Here is a 25,477-nt window from a genome sequence, read left to right as displayed (position 1 = left end):
ACTTCCCCTGGGACCTTCCAGCTACAAAGATCATGCCAAGAGGCCAACCAGATGCAACAGGAGTGTCTGAGGACCGAGGAGCTGCATGGCGATGCAGGCCTGAGCTAGGACTCAATTGAAACAGGCTGTTTCGTGGCATTTGCATCCCAGATTAGCGAGCCCCTCCTTGGCAGTGCTGCTATGTAGCCCGGCCCACAGTGGCTTTAAAGGTGGCGGAAGGGGCAGATGTTTAGATTTTTCTCTCCTACCTGTTGTAGCTGCTGCAGGAAGTTTTTACTGGGACATGCAGGGTTAGAGCTTGCCCTTTTCTAATGCTGGAGATCCAAAGCTCTGGTCTTGAGCATAAGCGAAGAGGCGTGTTATACAAACAGGCTCTGTTAAAGTCCGGTGCAGTCAGTCTTCGATTTCATTAGGCTTTTAATCCTTTCCTTCCAGTTGTGGTTTGTGCTTGTGCTTCCCAGAATCCAGCATGGCGAGTCCACTCTGTGAAGAGCAGGGGCTGCCCGATGCGTTGCACAGGCACAGTGAGGTGGTCCCTGCCCCAAAAAGCTGGAAATCTAAACAGGCAAAGTAGTTTAGAGTGGGGATAAGATAGGTCCCAGGCAGCTAGAAGGACACAGGCATCAGCACCAGAACGAGATACACCATCCAGACCGCCAGCGGTCTGTCCCACTGCCAGTTTGTCACTCACCCTAAGAGTGATGTCCAAGGTGTCTTGGGTGTCCGTCACATGTTTAATTCAACCCTAGTTCAACAGAACTTCGTGTGTGGCTGTTTTAGATCTCAGGTGCAAGTACCCGTGGTTCCTACACATGTCTGGGCAGCGGCTCAGCTGCTAGCAGCAAGGGGTGTCAAACGGGAGCCTGATTACTCAGAAGTCCAAAGCTCGGGGAACAGCAAACGTGCAAAATCCAGGTCTGCCAGGAATAATGTGCACTGGGAGCAGGAAGGGAGCGGGTTTGAGGCTGGTCTGCGGGGGCTTTTTGGTAGTACTCAAGACTGCAGAGCAAACATGACTTGCACCTCTTCGGAGCAACATCCCTGTGAATTACTTGCATCCGTGTAAATTTGCTGTACCTGGGACTCTCTCCTCCAGATTCTCCTTAGTCTGGGGAGCTTCCAGGGGAGAAAGCCTCTGTCCTCTCTCTGCAGGTGTTGTCACAGAGCAGAAAGAACCTTTTCTAAGGACGCTTGCCTTTTGTAAGCAGCAGTGCCAGGTCCTCTGCTAGGGGTGTCCCCAAATGCAGGTAGCAGTACCGAAGCAGCGTGGCAGGTCACGGTCCTGCCCTGCCACTCAGTCTACGTCCTGCAAGCTGCCGCGCTCACCGCTGCAGGTACTGAAACAAGCCCTGCTAAGGGAGAGCAGCAGCATCACTGAACCGAACAGCTTCAGTTCTGCCAGCAAGCCCTGTGCAAGCTGGCAGGCTTTCACAAAGCGTGTTGCATCCCTCTCAGCTCGCTTCTCATGCTGAGCGCCGGGCGTTAGCAGCTGGAAGGGCCTGCCTGATAGCAGTGAGCAAAACTCGGGGTGCTCAGACAGAGCCTGTGCTCAGTTCTGTGCAACGGGAGGTCGTGTTGAGGCTGTGGTCGGTGATGAAAGCCAGGGCATCCCAATTTCCTGCACTGCTGCTGCTGTAGACAGGAGGCTGCCTCGCAGCAGAGCCATCTTTCTGTCATTTTTCCCATCAACTGTCTGTCATATCTGCCAATCTAATGATGACCGGCTTAGGTTGACCCCGATTCTGAGGCTTATTAACATCCCCTTGCTGTCAGGCTTGGTGACAGATGGCACATCAGCCCTTGTTTTATTTCATGTAGTGTTCATGTCGGCCACCCATTACCTCTCCCCAGTTCAGAGTTTACCAGTTCCAGCTCACCTTGGCAGAACAGACTCGTCTCCGCAGCACCTCTGCGAGCTGGGCGAGGACAGGACGGGGGTCTCCTTCACGCCAGCAGCTCTGGGGCTTTCGCAGGATGGCTGAGGCAGTCCCTCAGCGTTCTGCCCTGAAAGGCATGTCCAACCCCACCATGAACCCGTTCAGTCATCCCAGCTGAAAACTGCACTTGTTCTGGCTGGGTTGGTTTTCTGCCTGCTCAGTGACCTGAACTGGCTCATCGGGGGCTGCAGGTGGGCAAGGGAAGCAGAAGGGAGCAGATCTGCCTGGCAGCCAGCGACGACAGTGCAGTGGGACGGGGGGCTCAGGCCAATCCGTCTGCAGAGGCTCCTCTCCCCGGGACTGCTGAGTTTGGTGACGCGTCTTGGCTCTGGGTTTCAGCCTCCTGCAGAGCTCCCGCCTGCCCAGCCGCCTCGTGCCGGGGACTGGAGTGGGGCGAGGGTCTTGCAGGGCAGGCAAGGAAGGCATTGGGGCTCCCCCTTCTCACAGCTTGTGCCCACCGTTGGAGGGCATGGCCCTGCCTGGAGGGGAAGCGGGGTGGCCTTGCTCCCCCCGAGATCCCAGGCCAACGGCAGAGTCACGCGGGTTGTCCTCCTTCACTCTCTCACGCTGTTCGTCTCGTCTGCCGGTTGCAGGGTGCCAAGAAGCTCTGTCCCCAGTGTAACACCATCACGTCTCCCGGAGACCTTCGGCGCATCTACTTATGAAGGACCCAGCGGGAGGGCGGGACCCAGCTACTCGGCTCAGCTCATCACACCAAGGGGGAGAAGAACGACAGCAACAAAAAAAAGACGTTTTAAAATTTAAAAAAAAAAAAACAAACCAGAGACTCCAGACATGGACTCGAGGATACAGGAGCAGTGGGGAGCCTCGGCCCCCAGATCCCGCGTGTTGAGACCTCCTTCAGCATCTGCAGCGGGCAAAACCAAACCCATTGTTGTGAAGCCCCCTTTTTTAAAACCAGTATTCCCCATCCACCCGTTCCCTGGAGCTGGCTTTGCATCGCGGATGGCTCGTGAGCCCTCCTTTGGACTGTGTTGTTGACCACTCTGCCCCCAGGAGACTGGGGAAGGGACCCTTGGCAGAAAGATGTTAAATAACCTGTAACTTGTGTTCTTTGTTCAGTTTTTTGTTTTGTTTTTATTTGTTTTGGTTTGGTTTTTGGTTTGGTTCTGTTTTGGTTTTTTGTGGTGTTCTAGTGATAAAAAAAGGTTTAAAGAAAAAAAAAAACACACCCAGGCAGAAATGAAGCACATGTAATATAGATTATATATGTTTACAATGTTGTGTATAAATGGGATAGACTCAAACATTACATACTAATAAGTTTCCCTTTCTTTTTTTTGGGTTGTATTTTTTTTAAAGAAGAAAAAAAAATGAGCAGAGAACATTAAACCCATATTTTTCTTGGTTCAGCAAAGTTTTGGCATTAAAGTCATTAGTTTAAAAAAAGTATATATATACATATATATAATATAAATGGTTTAATGTTCTGTGGTGTATATTTCCTCATTCAGATATGAAGTTAACAGCTTTTAGTAATGGCTGTAGCATTGCCCATAACTTACAGAACTTATGGGGAGTAGAGGAGGTGGATTTTTGTCATTAGTTGTAGCTAATGGGGCTATTTATAATAGAGTCGTTATCCCCGGAAAGACACGGCTTTTAACTCCTCGCCGGGGGACCGGGCAGGGCGGGGGGATCTGGCTCAGCCCCCTTTGCCTTTCCCAGCTGGGGAGGGGGCAAACGGTGCGGAGCTGGAGGGAGGCAGCCTGCCGGAGCGCTGCCTCTCCCCCGGCCGGGAGCCCCTGCTCGAGGGTCCGGCCGACCCCCTCGTGCCGCCTCCAAGGCCGTGGCCCCTTCCCCTGCCCCTGCCTTGCTTTGCTTTCCGCCCGGGATGCCTGAGCTGCTCCCAGTGCCCGCTGCCGAGGCAGGATGGCGGGGAAGCAGGCACAGGGAGGGACGGCAGGGGACGGGATGGTGGCTTTGCCCAGAGGGGCTCGGCCAGTTCCCTCGCGGTCAGCGGGTCCCGGCGCTGCCCGGCAGAGACGTGCAAGCCCTGCAGAGCCAGCCCTGCCCCGCGCCGGCTTCCCCCAGCTCCTGCTCTCCTGGAGCCTGCGTTTTGCAAAAGAGGTTTTGGCACCAGGGCAGAGAGCCGAGCCAGCCCTGTTTCGTCCCCACGGCCACCCCCAGGGCTTGCCCGCAGGCTGCAGCGAGCAGAGGTGCTTCCAGCCAGAGCTGGAGGTTCCCCGCAGCCCCAGCTTCTTCCACGCAGTCCCACATGCTTGTCCCCGTCTCCCGTATCCTCAGCCTTAACCAAAGCCGCCATCTGGCCTGTTTTTTGTTGTTTTTTCTTTTATTTTCAGGACCCAAGAAACAGATACTGATCCATTTCCCAAGGCGAACGCATGCCCTGTGTGCTGACTTTTCCCAGCCCCACGCCGTGCAACCCTGCCCCGGCCCCCTGGGCAGTCGCGGGGTGCCAGCTCCCCAAAGCCAGAAGACGGGGAGATGGGGAAGTTCATCTCCCCCTGCTCCTGCAGGGTCTTTCCAAGCAGATCCCACCTGGCAGCACAGCGTGACTGGGGCATTTTAAGACAGTCTGGAAACAGCAGCGGATGAGGGGTTTGGAGCTAGGGCCCCAGCACCGCTGGGCTGCCAGGGCCTTTCCGGAGAGGGAAGGCTGGGGAGGCAGGGTGCCTGCGGGGTGACGGTCCCATCACCACTTCTCTGCCCTGAGCTTGATGCTGTTTTGCAATGAGCGACTGCTGTCCTCGGCATCTCCCGAGTGATTTCAGAAGGATCCCGCTGCATCCAAAACAAAAAAAACCAACACCAACCCAAATTGAAGGAGCTGTATTTTATAAGCATCTCAGCAAAGGGCGACAATTCCTAATTGAGAGTTTCCTGGGTCTCCAAGCCCGTAGCAGCGTGGTGGCCTCTGACACAGGAGAGCTGCAGCCTCCCCTGCTCAGGAGCGCATCCCTGTAGAGCTCCTGGGGACCCAAGAAAGCTGAGGCATCCCAGGAGGGTCCTGCCTCCCCGGGAAGGCTGTGGGCAGGGGAAGGGGCTGCAGCGATGGGCTGTCACTGCTGGGTAACCCTCCGGCCAGCAGCGCTCGGGCAGGGGAAGGGTCGGCACACAGAACTGGAGTCTGGGTTTGTAAAGGGGGAAAAATTGGGGGGAGCACAGCTGGGGTGCAAGTGCCACCCAGCCGGGGCTGCAATGCCTGGGTGCTGCACTGGGGTCTCAGAGATGGATTTGGAGAGGGTGCAGTGGGTGGGTTTGAGAGGCAGCCGGGAAGGGGGAGAGGGCAGGACCCCCCGGCCCCAGCCCTTCCTTGGAAGTAGACCCCGGGAAAGAGCCAGGACTTCTGGTGGGTGTTGTGGACCAGCCATGTGCTCTATGTACGTATGTGTAAAACCATATGTAACTAGTCATTGGTTCTTTGTTTTGGGTTTTTTGTTTGTTTGTTTAATATTTTTTTACTTGTAAAGCCATCCCCTGTTTTCAAGAGGGGGGGCTGCAGGGGGAAGGCTGGGGAGGGAGGCATCCCGGTTTGTAACACGCATCTGCCGCTTCCCCTCTTCTGTAATGAGTTTAAATGATTTAAAAAAAAAAAAAAAAATTGAAATATTGGAGTTACCTATCTTTGCCCAAAGAATCCCAGTTGCACAAAGCGATATTCCGGTGTGTCGATGATTGTGTGTCGGTGTATATTATACAAAGAGGTACTTGTCACTCCCGTTTGTAAACTACATTTGACATTAATTAAACAAGTATAAATCTTCTCAGGCGCTTCCCGCCTTTCTGTTTTTCCCTTTGGGGTGCAGGGACGGATGCAGGGGGATGCTGGGGCAGGACCCCCCGCCAGCCCCCGAAGGGACCCCTGCCCTAGCATCCCCCTGCAGTGATGCGTTTCTGCCCTGCCACGAATGGGGTCCCCCAACTTGTCCCCCCCGCATAGAGCCAGGGCGAAGGGCACACCTCAGGGGACACCTCCCCACCCCCCCCCCATAATGAAGTCTCGTCGGCTGCATTAGTTGGGGGCAGGAGGCGCCCAGCCCCAACAGATCTATACGTCCTGCATTAGGGGCCACTGGCACGGTATAGGGTTACCCCGTTCAGCAGGGACTGGGAGGCTGCCGGGGGGGGGGGGGTGGAGGTCAGGTTCCCCCCTGGCATGGGGCTGGCGCCGACGCTTTTGGTTTACAAACATTTTGCAGACGGGTCGATGGGGTGTTTAACCCCTCCCCATGGCTGTGTCCCCTGGGGATGGGGTGCTGGGGGGTCCCTGGGCTGACGGGGCGGGGAGCAGCGGGGATGTCAGGGACCTCTTTCCATCTGCAGTGGCAAGGATGGGGAAAGGGATGGATTTGGCCGCTTTTTTGGCTGGCAGGGAGCAGCAGGGCATCTCATCCGTTCTCCAGTCCGCTTTCATCCCAGAGGAGGCCTGAGGCCAGGGTGAGCGGCGGGAACCCTCCCTCCCTCTCCCTCTACCCGCCCTGCAGCGGGCTGCTAATATTTTATTTAAAATATCTTTAGGAAGCGGAGGGCCGTGATGTATCGGATGTATTGAGAAAATGCTAATGTGTAATAGCGTGTGTCAGGGGCCTCGTTCATCACCCTGCACCGCCTTCTGGGGGATCCATATCTAATTAACAGTAATGAATGAGGGAGCCCACCTAATGACAGCCCGCCAGTTTGTTATGGAAATGAGGCAATCCCATTAGGCAAAACACTTAATTAAACAAACTGCTCAGAGTGGAGGCCGGAGCAGGATGGGCACAGGTACCCGGCCCCCCACATGCCAGCTGTGGGGCACAGGGGCTGCTGCAGCCCCATCGAGCCGGGTGCCCATGGTCAACCCCAGCAGCCACGGGCTGGGGGAGCCGAGAGGGACACACCGGGGGGTCCGGGCCGGGGAGGGGGCAGCAGGGCCATTCACATCCCCCTCTCGTCTCTCCGGCACGTCGATGGGCGCAGAGGCAGCAGAGGCCAAACACAGATTTCCAATCAAACGTGTGTACTTGGCTCCTGCTCTATTGACACTGAAGCAAGAAGGGCTCAAGGTTAATTCCTTATCAATACCCTATTGTCAGCTCATTCATCACCCCGGGAGGGCAGGGCCTGCCCAAGCTCTCCCTGCCCCAGCCCCCATGGGTTTGGGAGGGTGACCGAAGGATGCCGTGCATCCCTCAGCCCTGCCTGGGTGGCTCATGTCTGGCTGGCGGTGCTGGGGTGGGTATGCAGCCATGTGAGGATGAGGAGACGAGGGGATGGGGGCTCAGGTTCAAAGGGAAGGGGATGGGGCGATGCCGGGCAGGCAGAGCGAGCAGCTGCCCTGTGAGCCCCTGCCTCCTTTGCCCATGGGTGCAGGACCTGTGCATAGGCGTTGCTGGGGGGTGTGTTGGGGAGGTTCAGATTGAGCCTGTGGCCCCCAGTTGTGCTATTCTGTTTCCTATCTGCCCCCCAGGCTCTCAGTCCTGTGTGCTGGGGGGTCCTGCTGGCCTTTCTGGAGAGCAGCGCCAAGCTCAGCTTCCTCCCCAGGGCTGGGGGGCTACAGGGAACCCACGGGAGCTCCACAGTCCCGATCTGTGGGGTTTCCAGAAGCTGGACCATGCTCTGTCTAACCACACTACTGCACAGATTTGCTTAAAAAATAGATAGCCCCCTCTGGGTGATGGAGAGGGAAGTGGTGCGACCTGGCCTGCCAATGCGGGAAGGGCAGTAAAGCTATTCCTGCTGTTAGACTTACGGTTTTAATGTTCAGGTAAAGCTGAGAAATAGGACTTCCAGGGGCAGGCAGCTCTAGGGCTAGATCCTGTTCCATATTAACTCACGATCTTTACGCTTCAGCATTGGAGTTTGTTCTTGCTGGTCTTCTTCCTTGCCTCCAGAGGGGACTTTTTGCAGGAGATGCTCTCAGGCACGCAGAAGCGCAGGGCTGAGCCGCGCTGTTGGGGTCTTCTCCAGCATCTGCTCTGCTTGTCTCCTAAGCTAGAAATCTCTCCACGCAGGAAAGAGGGGGCCTGCTGCCACCTCGTGGAGTGCTGCTCCCTCCCGCGCCCGAGCATCCCACGCCCGGTCGGGCTGCTGCGGGGCTCAGGGAGGTTGCCATAACCGCCCTAGGCCAGCTCCCTCCTCCATCACCTCCACAGGGCGATGGAGACGAGCCTCACGCCTCCCCTCTTCTCCTTCTAGGAAGCAGCACATGGGCTTGGGTTGCTTGTTTCCATTTCCAGCCATCCATGCTTGCTTTTCCATCGGTGGCACGGGTTCACACATGTGCCCGCGCCTTCCCAACACGTACAAAGATGGGGCCTCAGCCCATGCACAATTTGCTGCCCCAACACACAAAAGGCAACAGCAGACTTTTAAAACACCTTTTTTAGGTGTGGGCACAGGTCAGTCTTTGCACAGGGGCTTGGTTTGAATTACGGGTACTGCAAGATGTTCCCCCCTGCTCCAAAACACGGCCCCTGGCCAGGCTGGATCATGCCCCTGGTCTGCCCAGGTCTCTCCCAGCACCCTGGCTGCACCAGCACCCTCCCACCGCCTGTCAGCAGCAGCTAAGCACCCTCCAGCCCAGGCACACGACCACCCTGACCACTAACTAAGCGGCTTTTTTTCTTTTTTAAAACCTTCCTGTAACATCACTGCTGCCTGGGGAGACGAGGCAGCACAGGGGAGCGAGCCGGCAGGCAGCTCCTCACAGGAAACACTCACGAATGGCTGTTGTTGCTGAGGAAAGGTAAATTTGCGCTCTTGCAAAATGAACCTAGCTGGGAAACGTGCAACGGCAGCAGCTGGCCCCTGGGCATCCTCCTCTCCCACCACCGCTGGTATTTCACCCACGCTGCTCCACCGTCTGCGCACGAGGTCTGGACTGTAGGAAAACGAGCTCCGGGCTCCCCAGGCAGAGATCGCCGGTGCCGCATCCCGCTCCCTACCCACGAGGCAAGCTCAGGGATGCTGCATTTCTCCTCCCAAAGAGCAGATCTGCAATACCCCTCCCACAGCTCATCTCAGAGATTTACTTGGATTTGCCAAGCTATCCCAACCTTTGGCTTTCAGTGTTCAGGCTGAAGCTCTTTAGAAAGGCAGGCTGCACCAAACTGTGACAGTTTAGCAAGGATTAAGGGTTTGAGGCTGGGTTTTTTTAAATCCAGTAGTGCTTGTATCAGTTCTTGGCCGTGTGCCTTCAGGCTCCAAGTTATTAACCTTCTGTTTCAAATAACAAGCAACAGAAATAAGGAGGGCAGAAAGGGGGGCGGCAAGCATACATGCTGTATAGGAAAGAAGGCGGCGATATATCACACAATACATTTAACACACTGCTCATAACCATCATTGAAACTTGCCGGGACACAGAAAACGAAACCCACCCAGAAGACTGGTGCTTCTGTACAGACTTCCTCTGTAAACCACTGGCCTGCTCAAGGTCGCCCAGGCTCTTAGAGAGGTGTCTACACGAATTAGCCCTGAATGTCAAGTCAGTTTTGCAGCAGTGGAAATGCCGGTGAGCTGGTTCCTGCTTGTGTAGCACAGGGCACCTCCGACTGCGGAGCTCCAGCAGGCAGCACCCGCTCCCTGCCCGCTGCCCTGGAAAGCGGGGAGGTGGAGCAGAGCTGGGCTGCGCTGGGGGAGCAGCAATCCCGTGGTGGGGAGGTGAAGGTGGGGTGGAAGGTGCAGCTGGCAAACGTGGGGCTCTTCCCAGAGGGAGCTTCGCTGTCCCTCACACAGGGACAGAGGGTTTAGCCCTGTCAGCCACACTCCACAACAGACCAAGTCCTTAAACAGGAGAAGTTCAACGTCCACAGCAATAAACAGGAACAGGAGATTCCCAGCCCAGCACAACTGTATTAATTCAGAGGCGTGTATTATGGAGTGTTTAACTGTTCTGTAAATACTGAAGCTGTAGAAACCAGCATGAGGGCAAGTGCTAGTTAAATAACCTTTATCACCTCTGCTCTCTAAGAGTTTTCACAGTGCCACAAACAGGCTGGATGCTCAGAAGAGGCAGCCCAGCGCTCCAAGAAGGCAGGCAAACAGACCACAGCTCAGGAGTTATAGAATCATAGAATCATTAAGGTTGGAAAAGACCTCTAAGATCATCGTGTCCAACCGTCACATTATAGTGCTGACAGCATGAAGCAGGGGCCTGCTTTAAACAGCTGGGAGATCTCTGATGGGCTTTCTGGGGACAGGGGACCATGCCTGGATTTTACACGTCCAAACCCTAGGAACAAGAATTTCTTCATGAAAAGCGGCAGGCTGAAGGCTTCCCAGGGTAGCCCTCACAGCTCATCTTCACAGTGGAAGCTGAAACTGGGATCACACCTACAGAAGACTGGACCCTGAGCAACAAGGGCTTCTGTGCCTGGAACCAGTCTTCGCTTTAAAAAAACTGAAGACAAACCAGGCCATCAGCCCCTTTTCAGTTAATTCCCACCTATCCTATATACCCCAGTCCACCCCTTAAAACCACACCCGATGTGGGATTATTCTTTGCTTTAAATAAGCGTTGCCACACTGGCCTGCTATAAACAGTTGTTCTGGCCACTGACCGCAACTCACCCTGTGCTTCCACTTCTGTGAGGTGTCACAGTTCTCGTTTTAAACTTCCAAATTATTTTAGTGCTTCCCAAGAGACCTCCCTCTCTGTGTTTCAATTCAGAACAGCAAGTGCTTTGTAATTGTGGATGACAGCACCCCAAAGGTGGGTGAGACAAGCACAGTAGCCCACAGGCAGCAAACATCTGTAAAAATCTTCGTGCTTTTTATGTTCCTACCTCTCGAGGGCAGCCCCTTGTTCAAACAGGCCCACAGCCCTCCAGAGCCTGTTCCCAGCAACTTTGACTAGGAATATAAAGTCGGCTAATCCTGTCCACCACATTATTAATTAGCTTGCAATGCTGTGACATGGCATAAACATGTTATTAGCAGGGTCTCCTCCGTCTTAATCCCCGCTTCTCCCCAAAATAAACAACAAAACCCAGAACCAAACATGGCTGAAGCGCAGTGCAATGAGCTACTTTTTCACTAGGTGGAAGGAATTAATTTCTTCTATTACTAGTACACGCTGCACGGTCAGCAAAGACTGATCATCTGAGGAGAACATTATGGGGAAAAACATCAAATTTCATGGTCATTTGTGGGCTGGAAGTGATTTAAGAAACACCCAGTATAAATCACAGCTCCAAGAGACAGTTTCATTTTTCTCTGCAGTTCCACCTTTCTATTTCTGAGGTCTTTTGGGTTACAGCTGTGCCAGTTTCCCTGCATTTCCAGAGGCACAATATAGGCTGCTCAAAGACACACAATAATAAATGAGCAGTTCTCCAAGAAAGCAAAACTACTTGGGAGAACACACAAAAGACTGGAGGGAAGAGAAACAAAACACAAGACACATTCAAAAAGGTTAACTTAAAACTTTTGGTTGAAGAACACAAAAGTTATCACAAACATTTGAGCTCCCACCAAGGATCAGAGCTTTGACTGTTCCATCTATCTCAGCTATTTAATGGAACCAGATGACAGTCTGGTCATACTGCCCTGCACAAGCCTTTTCGAGGTCTTACACTTCGCTTCTGGGCCTGCAGGGAGTATAACAAGAGCTGGGATGCACTGAGAGAAGAGAGAAGTCCTGCACAGCTGCTTCTGTTTGCTCACTGCAAGATAAAAGAAATGGCAGAGAGGAAAAAAACAACAAAGACATTGAAGAGCTGTATTGTGAAATAAGTACAAAGCAACAGAACATGCACATTGGACATCGGGGACAAAGAGACAACATGGAAAGCAGAGAACAACATGAGACAGGAAGAAACAAGTAACACTCCATGTGAAATTCTGCTCCATGGCACCTTGGTAAAGCACATCAACTTCAAACATGCTAGGATTTCACCTTCAGTACTTTAAATTAATCCATATGTACTCTCTGTAGAGAGAAAGCCTGGAGGCTTTCAAACTTGTAGATGGTGGGGGACAAAAAAAAAAAAGCTAGGAAGTCTCTACTTTCCTCCCTTGGAAAGCACAAAGGCAAAGGGGGTGACATTTCCCATACAAGCTGAGCAAAGCAGAGGCAAACGTTGGAGGTCACTACACCACTAACGAGGTGAGCCCCCGACACAGTCAGACAGGAAAGTCGTACAGAGGTTGCTGTAATAGGTGGGATACACCCGCATATGGCTGACGTGAGCTGAATCCGAGAAGTCTACAGCTTTCACAGAGACACCGAGGTGCTGCCGGGCATCAGCCATGTGCTTAACTTCGCTGGCCTTGATGATGGCATCGGCTTGGGAATAGAGGTAAAGCTCAGGCCACCGCGAGGGCGCTTTCAGCAGGGCATCGTAATGGCTCTCATGGATGAAGCGGGTCAATGGGTACAGCAAGATCCGCAGCACGGCAGCTGTAGTAGCAAAAGCAAAGAAGAGGAAATACTTGAGCAGCACATTCGTGGATACCAAGACAGTTGCCAAGGCACGAAGGCCTCCTCTCAAGTTTCTTCTGCCAGGGGCGCTATCAAAAATGGTGCCTGCTACTTTGAGGTTCTTAAACGGTTTGTGAGTGTGGAGCGCCTCAATGATGTAACGGTACAGCATGACACCACCATTGCTAAAAACATGAAAAAGAACCGGTCTGTTTTCAACGCTGTAGTCAAAGAGCAGCTCCAGGAGTCGCCTGGCTGGGGTCTGGAGGGATCTGATGCCAAAGGTCTCAGAGAAGAATATCATCCTCCATGGAGCCGTATAGCGGATGACGGTGCACCCCTAAGAAGAACAGAAAGAGACCCCACACATTTAGGCTGTGCTGTAAATTACATGGAGTAGGCAAGCATCACTACAAGGAAGTGAAAATTTGGGAGAGGTTTCCAACAGAAACCACAGGGTCAGAAGAAAGTCTTTAGTGTTAGTAGCAAGGCACCAATATGAATAGGATTATATTAATCATAACAGCACATAGTATTATGAAAAGGTTTCTGCAGTAGCAGAGGCCTGGATTTGATGATGTTTGAGATCCTTTCAAATCTTGTGCTAACTGGCACAGCCCCTGGGGACATTGCCACCCAAGCTTTTATGAGTGTAAGTCTTCACCCAGGAAGAGAAAACCATCTCCCTGATTCACAAACCTTCAGTATCAACCATTTTGGTAAGAAGGGTCTGCTCTGGTACACATCTAGTTCATGACATGGAAACAAACGTAAGAAGGAGGAGGAACTTTTTCCTGTCCTTGGGTAGTACTTGTTTGCAGCTGTCTCTGAGAGTCACCCACAATCAACACTGACATGATTTTCATAAGTCTTTCTGAAATGCTCCAGCTGTGCAAGTGAAGAGCACTGGTTCAGAGATTCAGAACGCCTGAGCAATTGCCTTTACAGTTAAGGCCTTACCTTTAGGTGTAGATTGGGAACAGGATCTTGGAGGAGTTTCTAAATAGAGCAGATGGAACTACATTTATAAATGCTTTAGGTCTTTTCTATCACCTAAACTCACTGATGTTACACACTGACAAACACAAGGCAAAGCCACCAAGACAGCCCTCCCACCCAGAGCTCCCTAAACAGTGAACAAGGAAGAAGAGGATATCAAGTTCTTAAATCAAAGTCTTCTATATCGTCTTGCCATGATTGCAGCCACTTCCTCATTAGGGAGCTAAGAAAAGCTTTCTCTCCTTTCCTGTTCCTATCACCTTTCTGATAGAAAAGTATTTTCAAAAAAGTTGCCATGCTGCCATGTAATGCGCTCCTCACCTGCTCAGCAGCATCTCTTAGTCACAACAGTCACTTAACAATTAATTCTTCACTAGAACAAGCCAATTCATGACTCTTGCACTGGATTACACATTAACAACAGACTTGTTAATGTACAAACTTTGCCACCTATAGCCGAAACAGATTTGGATAAATACAAGATCCTTGCATGCTGACAAAAAAAAAAAAAAAAGTCGTCTAATGTTTCATTGGGTCCCCATACCACAAGGTGGGGTCATTCCAATAAAATACAGTATTAGGGAACCAGCAATCAGACCTCTCTAGTTCAAACACAAGGAGTTCCTAGTGAGCAGGTGTGACTATCATAGGATGCCTGTTTCACAGTCAGGATAAAATGAATTTGGATTACAACATTTAGATGAATCATCTTCACAGGAAGGAAAAGCCAAAGGAATGACAGATGCTGACGTGCTCCATCAGCCCTCAGCCTGGCCTCGCCAAGTCTGTGCTGTGGCCTATTAGCAAGCAGTATACGCATAATCCTTCCCCGCATGTTCACCTGTTTGGAAAACTAACAGAGTTCATGTCATTCCTGAATAATCTCACAACTTTAAAAGCCTTAAAATATTCCAGTGATTCACACAACAGCAGAAAGTTTCTCCAAGGAAGTATTTTTGTCTCAGCTGCACGCACAAAGATGACATCAGCAACTGTTAGATAACGCTGCCTGGGCTCCTAGAGACAAGGAGCTTGCAATGACAAGAGAACTCACCACTCACTCCCAATGACTCTTCAGACTGAGAGGCGCTTTAGAGCGATTTTTACCAACGTGCAGAAAAGAGGCAGTTTCTCAGAGAGCTGTATGACAGTGTCATGAAAATACAAATAAGCTACTCACCTTCTGACTGTAGATTGCACTGTATTTGGCCAGGTATTTGTCCTGGCAGCCTGCCCAACCTAGAAGGATCACCACAGGCTGACCATCTGCATGCCCTCCCTCTGTACTGCTCTCTGAAACAAATCACAAGATTTACAATAATTGTCCTCCAGTCTACCAGAATCAGAACTTACGGCAACTTGCCTGGTTAATACAGTTTAAAGGTAATGGTGAAGCAGGTATTAGTTTAATTTCTCAGTCAGCTATGAATACTGCCTCGTCCCAGTTTCGCTATGTGGGCGCGCTCAGTAGGGCAGCACAGTTTCAATCCCTGCAGCTTCCCAAAGCTCTCCACTGACGCAAAGCCAGCAGGGTGCAGGTCGCTACAGGGGACAGAGACCCCCTCCTCACGCCTCCCAGGAGCTGGGGAGGCATCAGAGACTGCTGCCCACTTCCAGGGAGGAAGGGAAGTGTCCTGCCCTGCCCTCCAGGAACTAACAGACACCTGGTACGGCACAAGCGTCTCCAGGCTCCCTCCCCCCGTGCCCTGAGGGGTGCCCCAGGCCCCGGCCCCGTCCTCCACCCTCAGGGGTCTCCCAGTCCCTCCTGTCATTGGGGTCCCCCGGGCCCGCCCGCCCCCCCCTTCACCCTCGAGACCTCCCAGGCCCACTCGTCCCCGCACGTCGGGCCACCCCCGCACCGCGGGCCTCCGCCGGCGCCAGCTCCACCGCCGCCTCCAGCCCGCGAGCCCCCATCGCCGCACACTCCCGCCTCACACCCCACGGGCGCTTCCGCTCTCCCCACCGGAAGCTCCGCCCCCCTGCCCCTCACGCAGCCAATGGGAAAGAAAAGCGCCCACCCCGCCTCACTCCCCGTCCCCTATCCTGCCCGCCTGCCACTTCCTTAGCAACGCGCCCTTAGCAACCGGCCCGGGCTGGGCGCCCCGCCCACTGGTGGCGGAAACTTGCCCACCCATTGGTCCGCACGTGGCAAAGGCGGGTCGCGATTGGTTCGGCTGCGGTGTCAGTTATTCTGCGGGGTATCCGCCCCTCGGGGAAGGTGAGAGGGAGTGAGGGGCTGAGGCGGGCGCTGCTGCTGGCGGGGTTGCAGGACCTGGGCGGGGTCGGGATGAAGGGAATTGTAGGGCCTGGAGTGGGGGTCGCAGTCAGGGGGACTGGGGGATAGGGTGGGTGTGAGGGGGTTGTTGGTCCAGAGCTGGGCATGTGGGTCAGAGGGGGCAGACACAGGGGCTGGGGTGGGCACCGGGGTCAGGGAGCATGTGAGGGACTGCTGGGTTTGTTGGGGTGTGGGGGAGCACAGGGCCTGAGGTTGGGCTGGATCAGGCCTGGCAGGATGGTTGGGCCTGGGACGGGGAATGTTGAGGCGGCAGTGGATTAGGGCGGGTAGGGGCTGGCATGGATGTAGGGATTAGTGCAGGGCCTGGCTGGGGGTGAGGGGAGTGCAGGGGCTAGGTTTGGGGTTGTGGCTGGGGTTGACAGTGGGGCTGGGAGGCAGGACATGTAGGTGAGAGAGGGGCCAGTGGGACTGTGGATTGATAGGGGCTGGGTAGAAGGCATTGGGGTACACTGAGGAAGGTGCATTGTGTGTGAGGAGGGTTGTAGGGGACTTGAGGTATGCCAGGAGACGGTGAAACCTGTTGGGGAAACAGAAGCTCTAAGTTTTGCTTGAGGCTGGGCACAACCTTGATGTTGCAAGATGCAAAGGTAACACCAAATCGCCATCACTCTGTCCTTCCATAACTCCAAGGCTATCAGTCGCTGCACCTCACGCTCGGACTGAGGCTGACACAGCACCAGTCTGCCTTTTGATCTCAATCTGATGATTTAGCAGCACTCTGGATGTAAAGAACCGCTGAATTGCCACAACCAGCTCCTAAATCACTTGTGTTTTTCTTGGCAGGAAAAAAGCACTGCCCTGACCCAGTCTTGATTATTAGGTCCAATGGACTGGTGTGGCAGCACAGCACTGTAGAGAGCAGAGTTTGAAGCCAACAAACAGGAGTTATGTGCTGATACTAGCGCTGACAAACGACTGAGGCAAGTCATTTAACTTCCCTGTGTCTGTATGTTCCCATATGTAAAATGGTCATCATAAAAATATTCATGTACATTTTCAGGGTACTTGGCAATGTCAGCTTAAAGACTACTATGTCAGCAGATGCTATTATTATCGCAGCCAGGGACGGATACCACAGTATCCTCAGAAGCCTCATGTGATCATTGTTTCAAATTCTTCTTTTTTTTGCCATTGATTCATAGGCAAGCCCTTTGTATCACCAAAATCCTTACGTCCAGGGGCTGGTGCTGGTATTTCTGAATAGTGGGGGGTTACTGCAGCTATATAATAAAAATAGGATAGCATTACACCACCAGCATCTTAAACATAAATATGGAAAGGTTAATCTAGAATCAATTTTGGGATGTTTCAGACTGTAAAGTTCTTTTAACTAGATCTCTGTTGAGGACAGAGGAGCACTTTATGGGATTGTAAATTTCATGCAAACAGTCTCTGTGAAATACAGATTCCCCCTACACACTAGCTGTTCTCTCAATATCAATCATATGCCTTGCAAGTAATGTTTCACAAATATTCTGTAAATCACAGGAAAATGCTCGCAATAATGTGAAATATGACTTTCACTTGACTGTTTCACCAGAGGCCCCTAACAGGCCATTCTCCTGTCAGCACTAACATTTGTTATGGCTAATAACATTTTCAATCACAACTATTTTGGGAAAATGGATTTATTTTAAACCTGCTTCCCCGCAAAGGAGATCCTGAAAACGCCCTGCCAAGGACACAGACTCCTTACAGAGCACAGACCGTTAACTCCCACATGAAATTTCATCTCATCTTAATTCTCAAACATTGTTTCTCAGCCAGCTTTTTGAAGACTTTGTTTGTTTGTTTTCAGGCCCTGAGGTGTATGTTCACCTCTTGGTCATTGTTTTCTGAAAACAATGGTTCAGATAATAGCAATAGAAAGTTACTTTTTGAGCAGGTATCTTGGGGATATTCTGGAACGGATTTGGAATTTTGCTCCAGATTCTAGGAGAAAAGGCTTAAGAGCTTTGTAGATAGGAAATTGGTAATCTTGGCAACTTGTATTACATTGAAAGAAACTTCTTATTCTGAAACCCAAAGATTTTGTGTCATTTTAACTTTTTTCCTCGTAAACCACACTTTAAATAAAACCTAAAATGGTGCTTTTTTATGTAGGAAGAATTGTATTAGGCAAGGCGTGAGTTCCTTTCTTATCCTCAGGCATGTTGATGCAGGTTGGTGGAGGACAACACACCTGTGTTCATGCAGCTGTCTGTGACCTTGTCTCTCTTTCTGCCTCTGTGTGTGTGCACAGATACTGATGTTTAACTGCGAGGCTCCTTGAGATTGGTCAGTGTCTTAAAGCCAAACGCATACATGTCCGTGGAATTCTCACCTACCTGAATGGAGAGCTTAATCCTCTGATATTTCATCCCCCTACTAAATGCACCTTCACGTTTGTCAAGCTGGAATAGGGGATATCATACTGAGCCAAAAGCGTGCCAAAGAAATTTGGCAAAATATGGATTGCTTTATTTAACACCTGTGGGAAGGGATGGAAGGAAGTGCAGGCAAGGGATGTTTCTGGAGCTTCTGTCTTCTTGCCTACGGTTCCTATCATTTCAGGTTTTCTTAGATTGTTTAAAAATGTGCCATAGAAATTAGATAAGAAAAAAACAGAGCAAATGTCTGTCATGCCAAAGGGTCCCAAAGCACTCTCCCAGTGCCAAGGCCAAGCACATCTTCCTGGAGTGGATGTGGGCCCAGTCCAAATGACTGTCGCTCCATCACGTGAGTGAGGGCATGCTGCGCTGCTGTGCTAACAGGCATTTACAGCCCCCTTGACCCTGTCACTCCCCATAAATCCACACCTATTTGTGCTCTCATTTCACCCTATTTATTCTCTGGCAGGTCAGATATGAGATGCAGTGTTCATATCATGAGGATAGCGAGAAACCGAGGATGAGGGAATGGGTAACATCAGAATGACTTTATTAACAGAGCAGAGAAGAGAGTTCCTGTGGTGAAGCCACCTGCCCTGGAAAATAATCTCATCTCAAGTCTGTCACAGATTCATTGTGCAGCTTCAGACATACCAGGACTCTCCTTTTGCCTCAGTTTTCCTACCTATGAAATGAGTATTAAGGAAAATTAGATTAAATTAATGGCTAGTAAGCGCTTTGATATTATTTGCCAGAGATTTTAAATGTGATTCTGGTGGTAATTCCTTAGTACAGACTTTTTCTACCTTCAAAGCCTTTCTTTAACTTCTTTCTCACTTTTCTCTAGGCAGAAGAGATCATGACTTCTGTCAAAGAGCAGGAAGCCATCAAGAAGCTCATGGTTTTCTTGCAAGAATGGGATAGTGCCCACAAAGTTGCTCGAAGCCACATCCTAGACAACTTCATTAAAAGCAACGACGGCAAGACAGAACCAGAGCTGGAGCTGGAGTTCTCCCAGGGAGCCAGCTTGTTTCTGGCTCGCCTAACAACATGGCTCAGGATGACGTATCTCTTTCCTTGGACAGCTGGAGGAGGCGTGTGGTAGTGGGATGGAGGGGAAGGGAAAGTTCTCTACCGAGAATTTGTTTAAAGAATAAGCTTCTGTACGGAGACATCCATATCCAGGCGTGTTCTGCAGGGTTAAAAAAAAAATGGCTATCTAAAGATGGAACTGAAGGGAAAGTCACGTAACCTGTCTCTCAGGGACCTAGAATTAGTGGTTTTTCTCACCTTGGGATGAGCGTGCTGCCTCTGCACGCCTGTGAGAGGAAGGTCCATGTTCTCTCGCAGAGGGAGTACCCACTTCAGACCTCCACATTGCCAAAGGCTGTCTGGGGGACACCACGATGGTCTGTAAATCTCTCCTTAGCCTTGTCAAACAGCTACATGTACAGCACATGCCTCAACAAGCTGCTCAAGTCCATTGGCATCTTCTTATCTGCTGCAAGTGGGTGAGTATAGAATGTCACTGTGTGAGAGGTGCCGTGGGGAAGGCACGCAAGAGAGAGGGGGTGAGTAGATAAAGAAAATAACAAGTCCTTGGCGGTCTTTTGGGAGGGCTGCGTAAGCATTTCAGGCAAAGCAGGCCCCACTGAGGCTTGTGGTAGGAATTTAAAATGCTCTCAAAACCAAATCCACTGCTTGTGCATGTCTCCAGAGCCACCAGGTCACTGACACGATGTGGAAGGAGTGTGATGAGAGTCTTGAGTGCAGAGATGGGGCTTTCTGTGCCTGTGGTTCAGTACCTGAAATGAGCACAGGGTAAATCAGGAGCTGGTGACCTGCTGGCAGCAAAGCGTGCTGCTGGCGGGCATCTGCCTCTGCGGTCCAGGCTGAGCCTCCTTGTGCTCACTGCCCGGGCACCCGCAGCGAGGCAGGAGGTGATGGCTCCCAGGAGCACGGCGTGCTGATGGGGGAAGATGGGCTCCAAGGCAGGTGACGCTTTTGGCTTTGTTCCCTCTATCCTTGCAGACGCAGATACCTTATTGAATTTCTGGAGATCGGAGGTGTCTTGATTCTCCTGGAAATACTAGGGCTGAACCACCTGAAAGAAGAGGACAAAAGGGAGTCTGTAAAGCTGCTGCAGCTCGTCGCAGATGCTGGCAGGAAGTATAAGGAGCTCATTTGTGAAAGCTACGGTAGGCAGCGTGTCCATCCGTGCTTTTTCCTAATTCAGGTGAGGATGTTCTCCCTGACCTCTGGCCCCCGGAGCTGCTTGCCACGCTGAGCCACTCCCTTCCCTCCACCTGCCGGATGGCAGGTCGCCACAGCATTCCTCTGGCTGGAAGGAGTTCAGAGTCTCGGCTATTGTTGAGCGGTTGCATTTCATCCCTTCTCTCAGTTTTTAACGAGCTCACTTTCTTTACAGTCCTTTCTTTTGATGCAATATTGCTGTCCTGCTGGTTGCAACTGCTCCAGTTAAACAAGAAAGTTTCCATTCTTACCTGCAGCGTTCGCCTACTGCAAACTTTCCCAGACTTCCCCTCTGGGGGTGGGAGAGTTTTGCGGCTTGTATCTTTTGAAAGAGCATTACAACTTTTTTTTTCCTGTTTTTCCTCCTGGGCAGTGGAAGCCAAACCCCATTAGTTGTTCTGTAGTTCGGATGACGTTGTCGGAGGCTGGTACCTGCCGTCACAGCTTCCCCCAAGGGAGACGAAGTGGCAGGATCAGCAGAGGGGTCCTTAGCAGCACTGTTGGCATCCCAGTGCCAGATTCTGTGCTTGTGTAAACGCCCGCAGCAGGGCCTTGGCCACCTAGTCCAGCTGAGAATTTTGCTGACTGGTTTTCCAGTTGGTGGTGTGGTTCCTGTCAAGGACAAAGAACTTTTTGCCTGGCTTCTGTTCTTCTTCTGCGCTTCGAGTGGAACGTGGTGCTGGGTTCTCTCGGGGTGTCAGTGAGACAGCTGAGGCGGGTGACCTGCAGACTCATCCAGACACACGACTTGGCGTCTCTTTCTCTGCACAGGGGTGCGATCCCTCGCAGAGTTCTTGGCCACTTCCAACTCAGCAGAGGCTCAAGGAGACGTGCAGGTGCTGATGGACTCTTTGGGCCGTGGCAATCCCAAGTACCAGAACCAAGTCTACAAAGGCCTTGTTGCAGTGCTGCCGTGCGCCTCCCCCCGAGCGCAGCAGCTGGCTCTGCAGACACTCGGGGTCATGCAGGTGGGTAGTGGGCCTCACGGGGTGTGAAGGGCAGCGTTAGCTTCCATGTCTGTCCTTCCTGCCTGGCAGGAGCTGGGCCAGTCCCCTTGGTGTTGGGGGCTGCACGGGACACTCCCCGTGCCTGGCAGAAGGCAGCATGGAGTATTATGTGAAGGCTGTCCCTGCCACTCTGCCCTTCTTCCCCCAGGACATGGTGGGACAGGCACCCTCCGTCCTCGTGGAGCCCGTGCTGGGTGTGCTGCGCTCAGTACACCTGGAGGTCCAGTATGAAGGTAGGACCCATCTTGCAACCTCTGGGGGAGGCCGTGGCTGGGGATGGCCATCTCCAAGCCTGGGCAAGTGTGGCAGGGGCATGGGGAAGGGTGCCGGGGACGGAGGGCTGGGGAGGAGAGGCCTTGGCCTGCGCGACTCCTGGACTCCCGGACCCGCGGCGGGGCGGGACATGCGCAGCAGCCCCCGCGCTGGCCAGGCTCCGGCCGTGCTCGGCGCTGCGGGCCGTGTCCGCGTCATTAGCATGCGGCTTATTAGCATTCATTGTATTTGCATACCCAGGGTGCACCGCGGACTAGCGCTGCGGTCCCGGTAGCGCTGTCCGCCGCCGCAGCTCCCGCGGGGCCGCTCGGGTCCAGGCGGGGGCCGTGCCCATGTGCGCCGCTGGGGGGCCGGGCCGGGCCGGCGGGGACTGTGCCGGCGCGGCGGGGGTCGCCGTGTGCTACGGAGCGACAGCAGCGGGTGGGTACAGGTGCGGGCGGAGCTACAGGCATACTCTGGTTTCTCTTCAGATCGCATAAATCTTTCGCCTTTTACTAAAGATTTCCGTGGAGAGGAACAGGCACGAGTGTCGAGGAATTTTTTGAGGCTCCATTTCGGTGGAGCTGCCCCTTTTCCAGTAAAGAACAGAGCAGGTTGGAGAGGGGCGGGGGGCGCTGCGTCATGTCCGAGTTGCGGTACCGCCCAGCGGCAGAACCGAGCTCTTTCGGGGCTGGGGGAGCAGTGATCTGCTGCAGGGCCGGCCCCGGCTCCCGTACGGTGCGCACGGTGGAGCCGTGCGGCGGGGCCGCTGCCTGCCGACGGTTCGGGCTGCGGGAGAAGCGGTTAGCTGGGGATCCTGGGGATCTCCCGCGGGCTCGGCGGGCCCGGTACCGCAGCGCTGTCCCGGGCGCTCCAGCCCCGCCCGGGCCGCCGCTCTGGCGCCGTTGGCGCCGCGGGGCTCCTGAGTGGGCCTAGTCGTTATTGCCCGAGGCTCAGCGCCCTGCGCGGGGCCCAGCGGTCTCCCGCCTCCCGCTTCGCTCCGATCCGTGGCGGCGGAAGCGGCGGTGGGGTCGTACAGCGGACTGTTCCGTAGCCGATCTTCCGCCTCTGCGGGGACGATGCGACCCAACCCGGGCGCCGCGGGGTCCTTGCCCGCTTCCGCTCGCTGCCCCCCGTCTGCCCGGCGCCGCTGCCCCGGCCCCGGCCCCGGCCCCGGCCCCGGCCGTTCGCTCCGCCCCGGCCATCCGGTCCCCGACGGGGCGCCGCGCGGCCCCGCCCAGCGCTGCAGCTCCTCTTGGCGCGGCGCCGGGGGCGGGGCGGGCTGCCTCATTAGCATGTCCCGCCTCAGCACGGCTCTGATTAGCATACCCAGGGTGCAGTGCAGGCAGCGCCGTGCCGGCCCCGCTGGCCACTGCGGCCGCGAGCCGGCGTGGCCGGCGGGCTCAGGCCGAGCCGGGGCTGTGATAGCTGCGGCGAGCCGTTGTCGGGCCGGGTGGGACGGCGGGGGGTGGAGTGGGGGGGGGGGGGGGGGTGTGTGTCGGAGTGATGGTCGCCGTATCTGGTGGGGCGGCAGCCGGGAGTGGGTATCTGTGCGGGCGGAAGGATGGCATACTCTGGTTTCTCTTCAGATCGCATAAATCTTTCGCCTTTTACTAAAGATTTCCGTGGAGAGGAACAGGCACGAGTGTCGAGGAATTTTTTGAGGCTCCATTTCGGTGGAGCTGCCCCTTGTGTGGTTAAAAGTAGAATTATGACAGGGAGAAGGTGGGGGGTTGCAGCGCCACGGCGAGGGAAGAGGGAGACGCCATCTTTCGCGGTTCGGACTGGAGGGAGAAGTGCTGCGGGACCGGCGGAGCTGGCCCGGCCCGGCTGCCCGCATCGCTGACGGCGCTTGCTCGGGCCTCCCCGCGCCGCCCCCGCCCGCCCGTGTCGACGCCAGGAGCGGCCTCCTCATTAGCATGTATCTCATTACCATGCGGCTGTTTTGTGTACCCAGTGTGCACCACGGCAGCGCGGCTCCCACCGCTCCACACGCACCACCGTCCCACCCCGCCCGCCCCGCTCTCCGCTGCCGCGGCGGCCTCCGACGGCCGGTCCGAGCTGTTCGGGTCCGCATGGCTTGTGCGCCCCAGCGGGGCCGGGCCGGGCCGGGCCGGGGGCCGCGGTGCCGGGAGCAGGCGGGCAGGCGCCCGTCGCCCTGACTTGTGGGGCGTAGGGCAGGCGGGCGGTGTGCCGAGGGCGGGGGCTTGGGTATACTCTGGTTTCTCTTCAAGTCGTATAAATCTTTCGCCTTTTACTAAAGATTTCCGTGGAGGGGAACAAGTACGAGTGTCGAGGAATTTTTTGAGGCTCCATTTTGGTGGAGCTGCTCTTTGTCTGGTTAAAGATAGAACGAGCTGCATGGTGACCGTTGTGACCCTTAGAACTGTTAGTCCCCAACGGTGGGATCTCGGGGTGCCTGCAGAGCCCTCACCATGACAAGCATACACAAATCCCCACCGCTGTCCACAAAGACATCCAGAATGCGAGTCCCTGTGCTGACAGGCGCTCCCCTCTCCTCCAGCCATCCAGCTGATGAAGGCCCTCATGGCCCACGAGGTCCGGCCAGCCCTCCTCAAGGGCCTGGTTGCATTACTGACGCCACCCAGGAAGAAAGCGTTCACGTTCTGCGGCGAGACCACCAAAGGTAAAAGAGCTGACCAAGGCCTGCCAGGGCGACCAGGGGGTGTTTCTCCCAAGGTCCCTCATCTCCTTCAGGGTTCAGCCGTTGCCCTGACTCATAGGGTAGGACGTGCAGGGGGCTGCCCCTTGAGGCGAGGGGCATAGCAGCAAAGGCTGCCTGCGTCGAGGCAGTGCTTGCCTGCAGCACTAATGCTAGCATGGAGGCCTCCAGAGACCCGCTGAGGTCTGCTGAGCAAGGATGATGAATAGTTCCAGCCCTGGGTTTTTCCTCCCCCGACTCAGCAGAGCAGGCTGCAGTGGCCCAGGCTCTCTGAGCTCTCTGATCTGCAAGGATCATGCGCGCAGATCCTTGCAGGGTACTACGTATGATATGTAGCCACAGGGTTTCCCTAAGGTGTGTTTCCTGAAAAACTACATCCTCCTTTCATGCTAGCAGTGTAAGTCCACCTCCCCTCCCTTCTAACATCTTAGAAGTGTTTCAAAGCATCATTCTCACCTTCCTAATGTTCCTCATGCAGATCCAACCGCACTTTGCCTGAGGGAGCCCATGCTGGTGTATATTCAGCAGGCAGCTGCTGCAAAAGTCATTGGGTAAGAAACTCTGGAGCAAAACCCACAGGAACATAAAAGGGACCTTAGAGAAGTGGCTTCCTTTGGAAGGAAAGGACTGGGACATGTTTCTCGCAGGGAGCATTCACCTCTGGCACTGCTCTCTGGCTGAGTACCCCAGCTCTGCCAAGTCTCCAGTACTAGGCTGTTCGGAGATGGGGTGTGTTCAGGAATGGGGCAGAGCCGCTGCCTGCAGGTAGCAGTGCTCAGACCCTCCCTGCTGCTGACACTGGAGCTGGCTTGAAGTTTTATTTATAAGAAGATGTGGAATCCCATCTGCTGGCCCTGTGTGCCATCACAATGTCCGTCCCCTTTATGGCTGGGCCTGGAAGCCATGTCTGTGTCCTGCCACAGCACAGGGCTGAAGGGTGCTGTATTGCTCATGGCCACTATTCTCTGCATAGCTGGGAGCCACAGGGAGCGGTGGATCACCCTTATTTAACATCAGCCATTCAATGGAGGAATCTAGTGCCTATGATTGCAGAATCCTTAAGGAAATTCAGCTGTTTGTGCTAAAATTGGTTCGTTCAGTATGAATTTCCTGCAGTGTCCACAAGATAGTGCTATCAGAACACTTTTCCTGCAAAAGCAGATGACAGAAAACCCTTGGCAGGTAGGGAGACATACTGGACTGTCTTCCAGGGACATGCTCCAAGAAGTAGTGTTGATGGCATTTGAGTCCTGGGTTCTCCATGGTCACGCAGAAACTTGCTAGACTTGAG

The 25,477-nt window shown here is 53.8% G+C and overlaps 3 protein-coding genes and 3 non-coding genes across 13 annotated transcripts in view; 5 read left to right on the top strand and 1 right to left on the bottom strand.

Annotated features, from left to right (window-relative positions):
* LOC142084857 (E3 ubiquitin-protein ligase RNF220) overlaps nt 1-5,686 on the top strand; it is a 60,338-nt gene extending 54,652 nt beyond the window's left edge. For all 7 annotated transcript variants that reach the window (XR_012674460.1, XM_075155955.1, XM_075155953.1 and 4 more), the window contains one exon: nt 2,531-5,686. Coding sequence is in view for 6 of the 7 variants with exons in the window: in XM_075155955.1 (XP_075012056.1) it covers nt 2,531-2,602 (72 nt within the window). In the remaining variant the exon portion in view is untranslated. The remainder of the gene's footprint in view (nt 1-2,530) is intronic.
* A 3,550-nt stretch (nt 5,687-9,236) lies between these two features.
* TMEM53 (transmembrane protein 53) lies at nt 9,237-15,284 on the bottom strand. Of its 2 annotated transcripts, XM_075155951.1 has the most exons (4): nt 15,186-15,284; nt 14,507-14,619; nt 12,049-12,667; nt 9,237-11,569 (listed from the first exon to the last, which is right to left on the bottom strand). In XM_075155951.1, the coding sequence occupies exons 1-4, from the start codon at nt 15,238-15,240 to the stop codon at nt 11,415-11,417; spliced, it is 942 nt and encodes a 313-aa protein (XP_075012052.1). In that variant the 5' UTR covers nt 15,241-15,284; the 3' UTR covers nt 9,237-11,414. The 2 variants fall into 2 exon arrangements, with proteins under 2 accessions (XP_075012052.1, XP_075012053.1); XM_075155952.1 differs by having other exon boundaries at nt 9,237-12,667; nt 15,168-15,279.
* A 3,450-nt stretch (nt 15,285-18,734) lies between these two features.
* ARMH1 (armadillo like helical domain containing 1) overlaps nt 18,735-25,477 on the top strand; it is a 13,137-nt gene continuing 6,394 nt past the window's right edge. Inside the window, exons 1-7 of the mRNA XM_075155950.1 lie at nt 18,735-19,056; nt 19,434-19,502; nt 20,023-20,189; nt 21,016-21,212; nt 21,400-21,484; nt 24,028-24,150; nt 24,665-24,737. Of these exons, the coding sequence (XP_075012051.1) occupies nt 18,851-19,056; nt 19,434-19,502; nt 20,023-20,189; nt 21,016-21,212; nt 21,400-21,484; nt 24,028-24,150; nt 24,665-24,737 (920 nt within the window). The 5' untranslated portion in view covers nt 18,735-18,850. The remainder of the gene's footprint in view (nt 19,057-19,433; nt 19,503-20,022; nt 20,190-21,015; nt 21,213-21,399; nt 21,485-24,027; nt 24,151-24,664; nt 24,738-25,477) is intronic.
* LOC142085328 (U5 spliceosomal RNA) lies at nt 21,975-22,089 on the top strand. Its single transcript, XR_012674631.1, has one exon. It is a non-coding gene; the product is annotated as a U5 spliceosomal RNA (small nuclear RNA).
* Nucleotides 23,073-23,187, top strand: LOC142085327 (U5 spliceosomal RNA). Its single transcript, XR_012674630.1, has one exon. It is a non-coding gene; the product is annotated as a U5 spliceosomal RNA (small nuclear RNA).
* Nucleotides 23,717-23,831, top strand: LOC142085306 (U5 spliceosomal RNA). Its single transcript, XR_012674609.1, has one exon. It is a non-coding gene; the product is annotated as a U5 spliceosomal RNA (small nuclear RNA).

This window comes from Calonectris borealis, chromosome 8 (assembly GCF_964195595.1).
Source record: "Calonectris borealis chromosome 8, bCalBor7.hap1.2, whole genome shotgun sequence".
In the NCBI taxonomy this organism is placed as follows: domain Eukaryota; kingdom Metazoa; phylum Chordata; class Aves; order Procellariiformes; family Procellariidae; genus Calonectris; species Calonectris borealis.
This window is presented reverse-complemented; position numbering and strand designations above follow the sequence as displayed.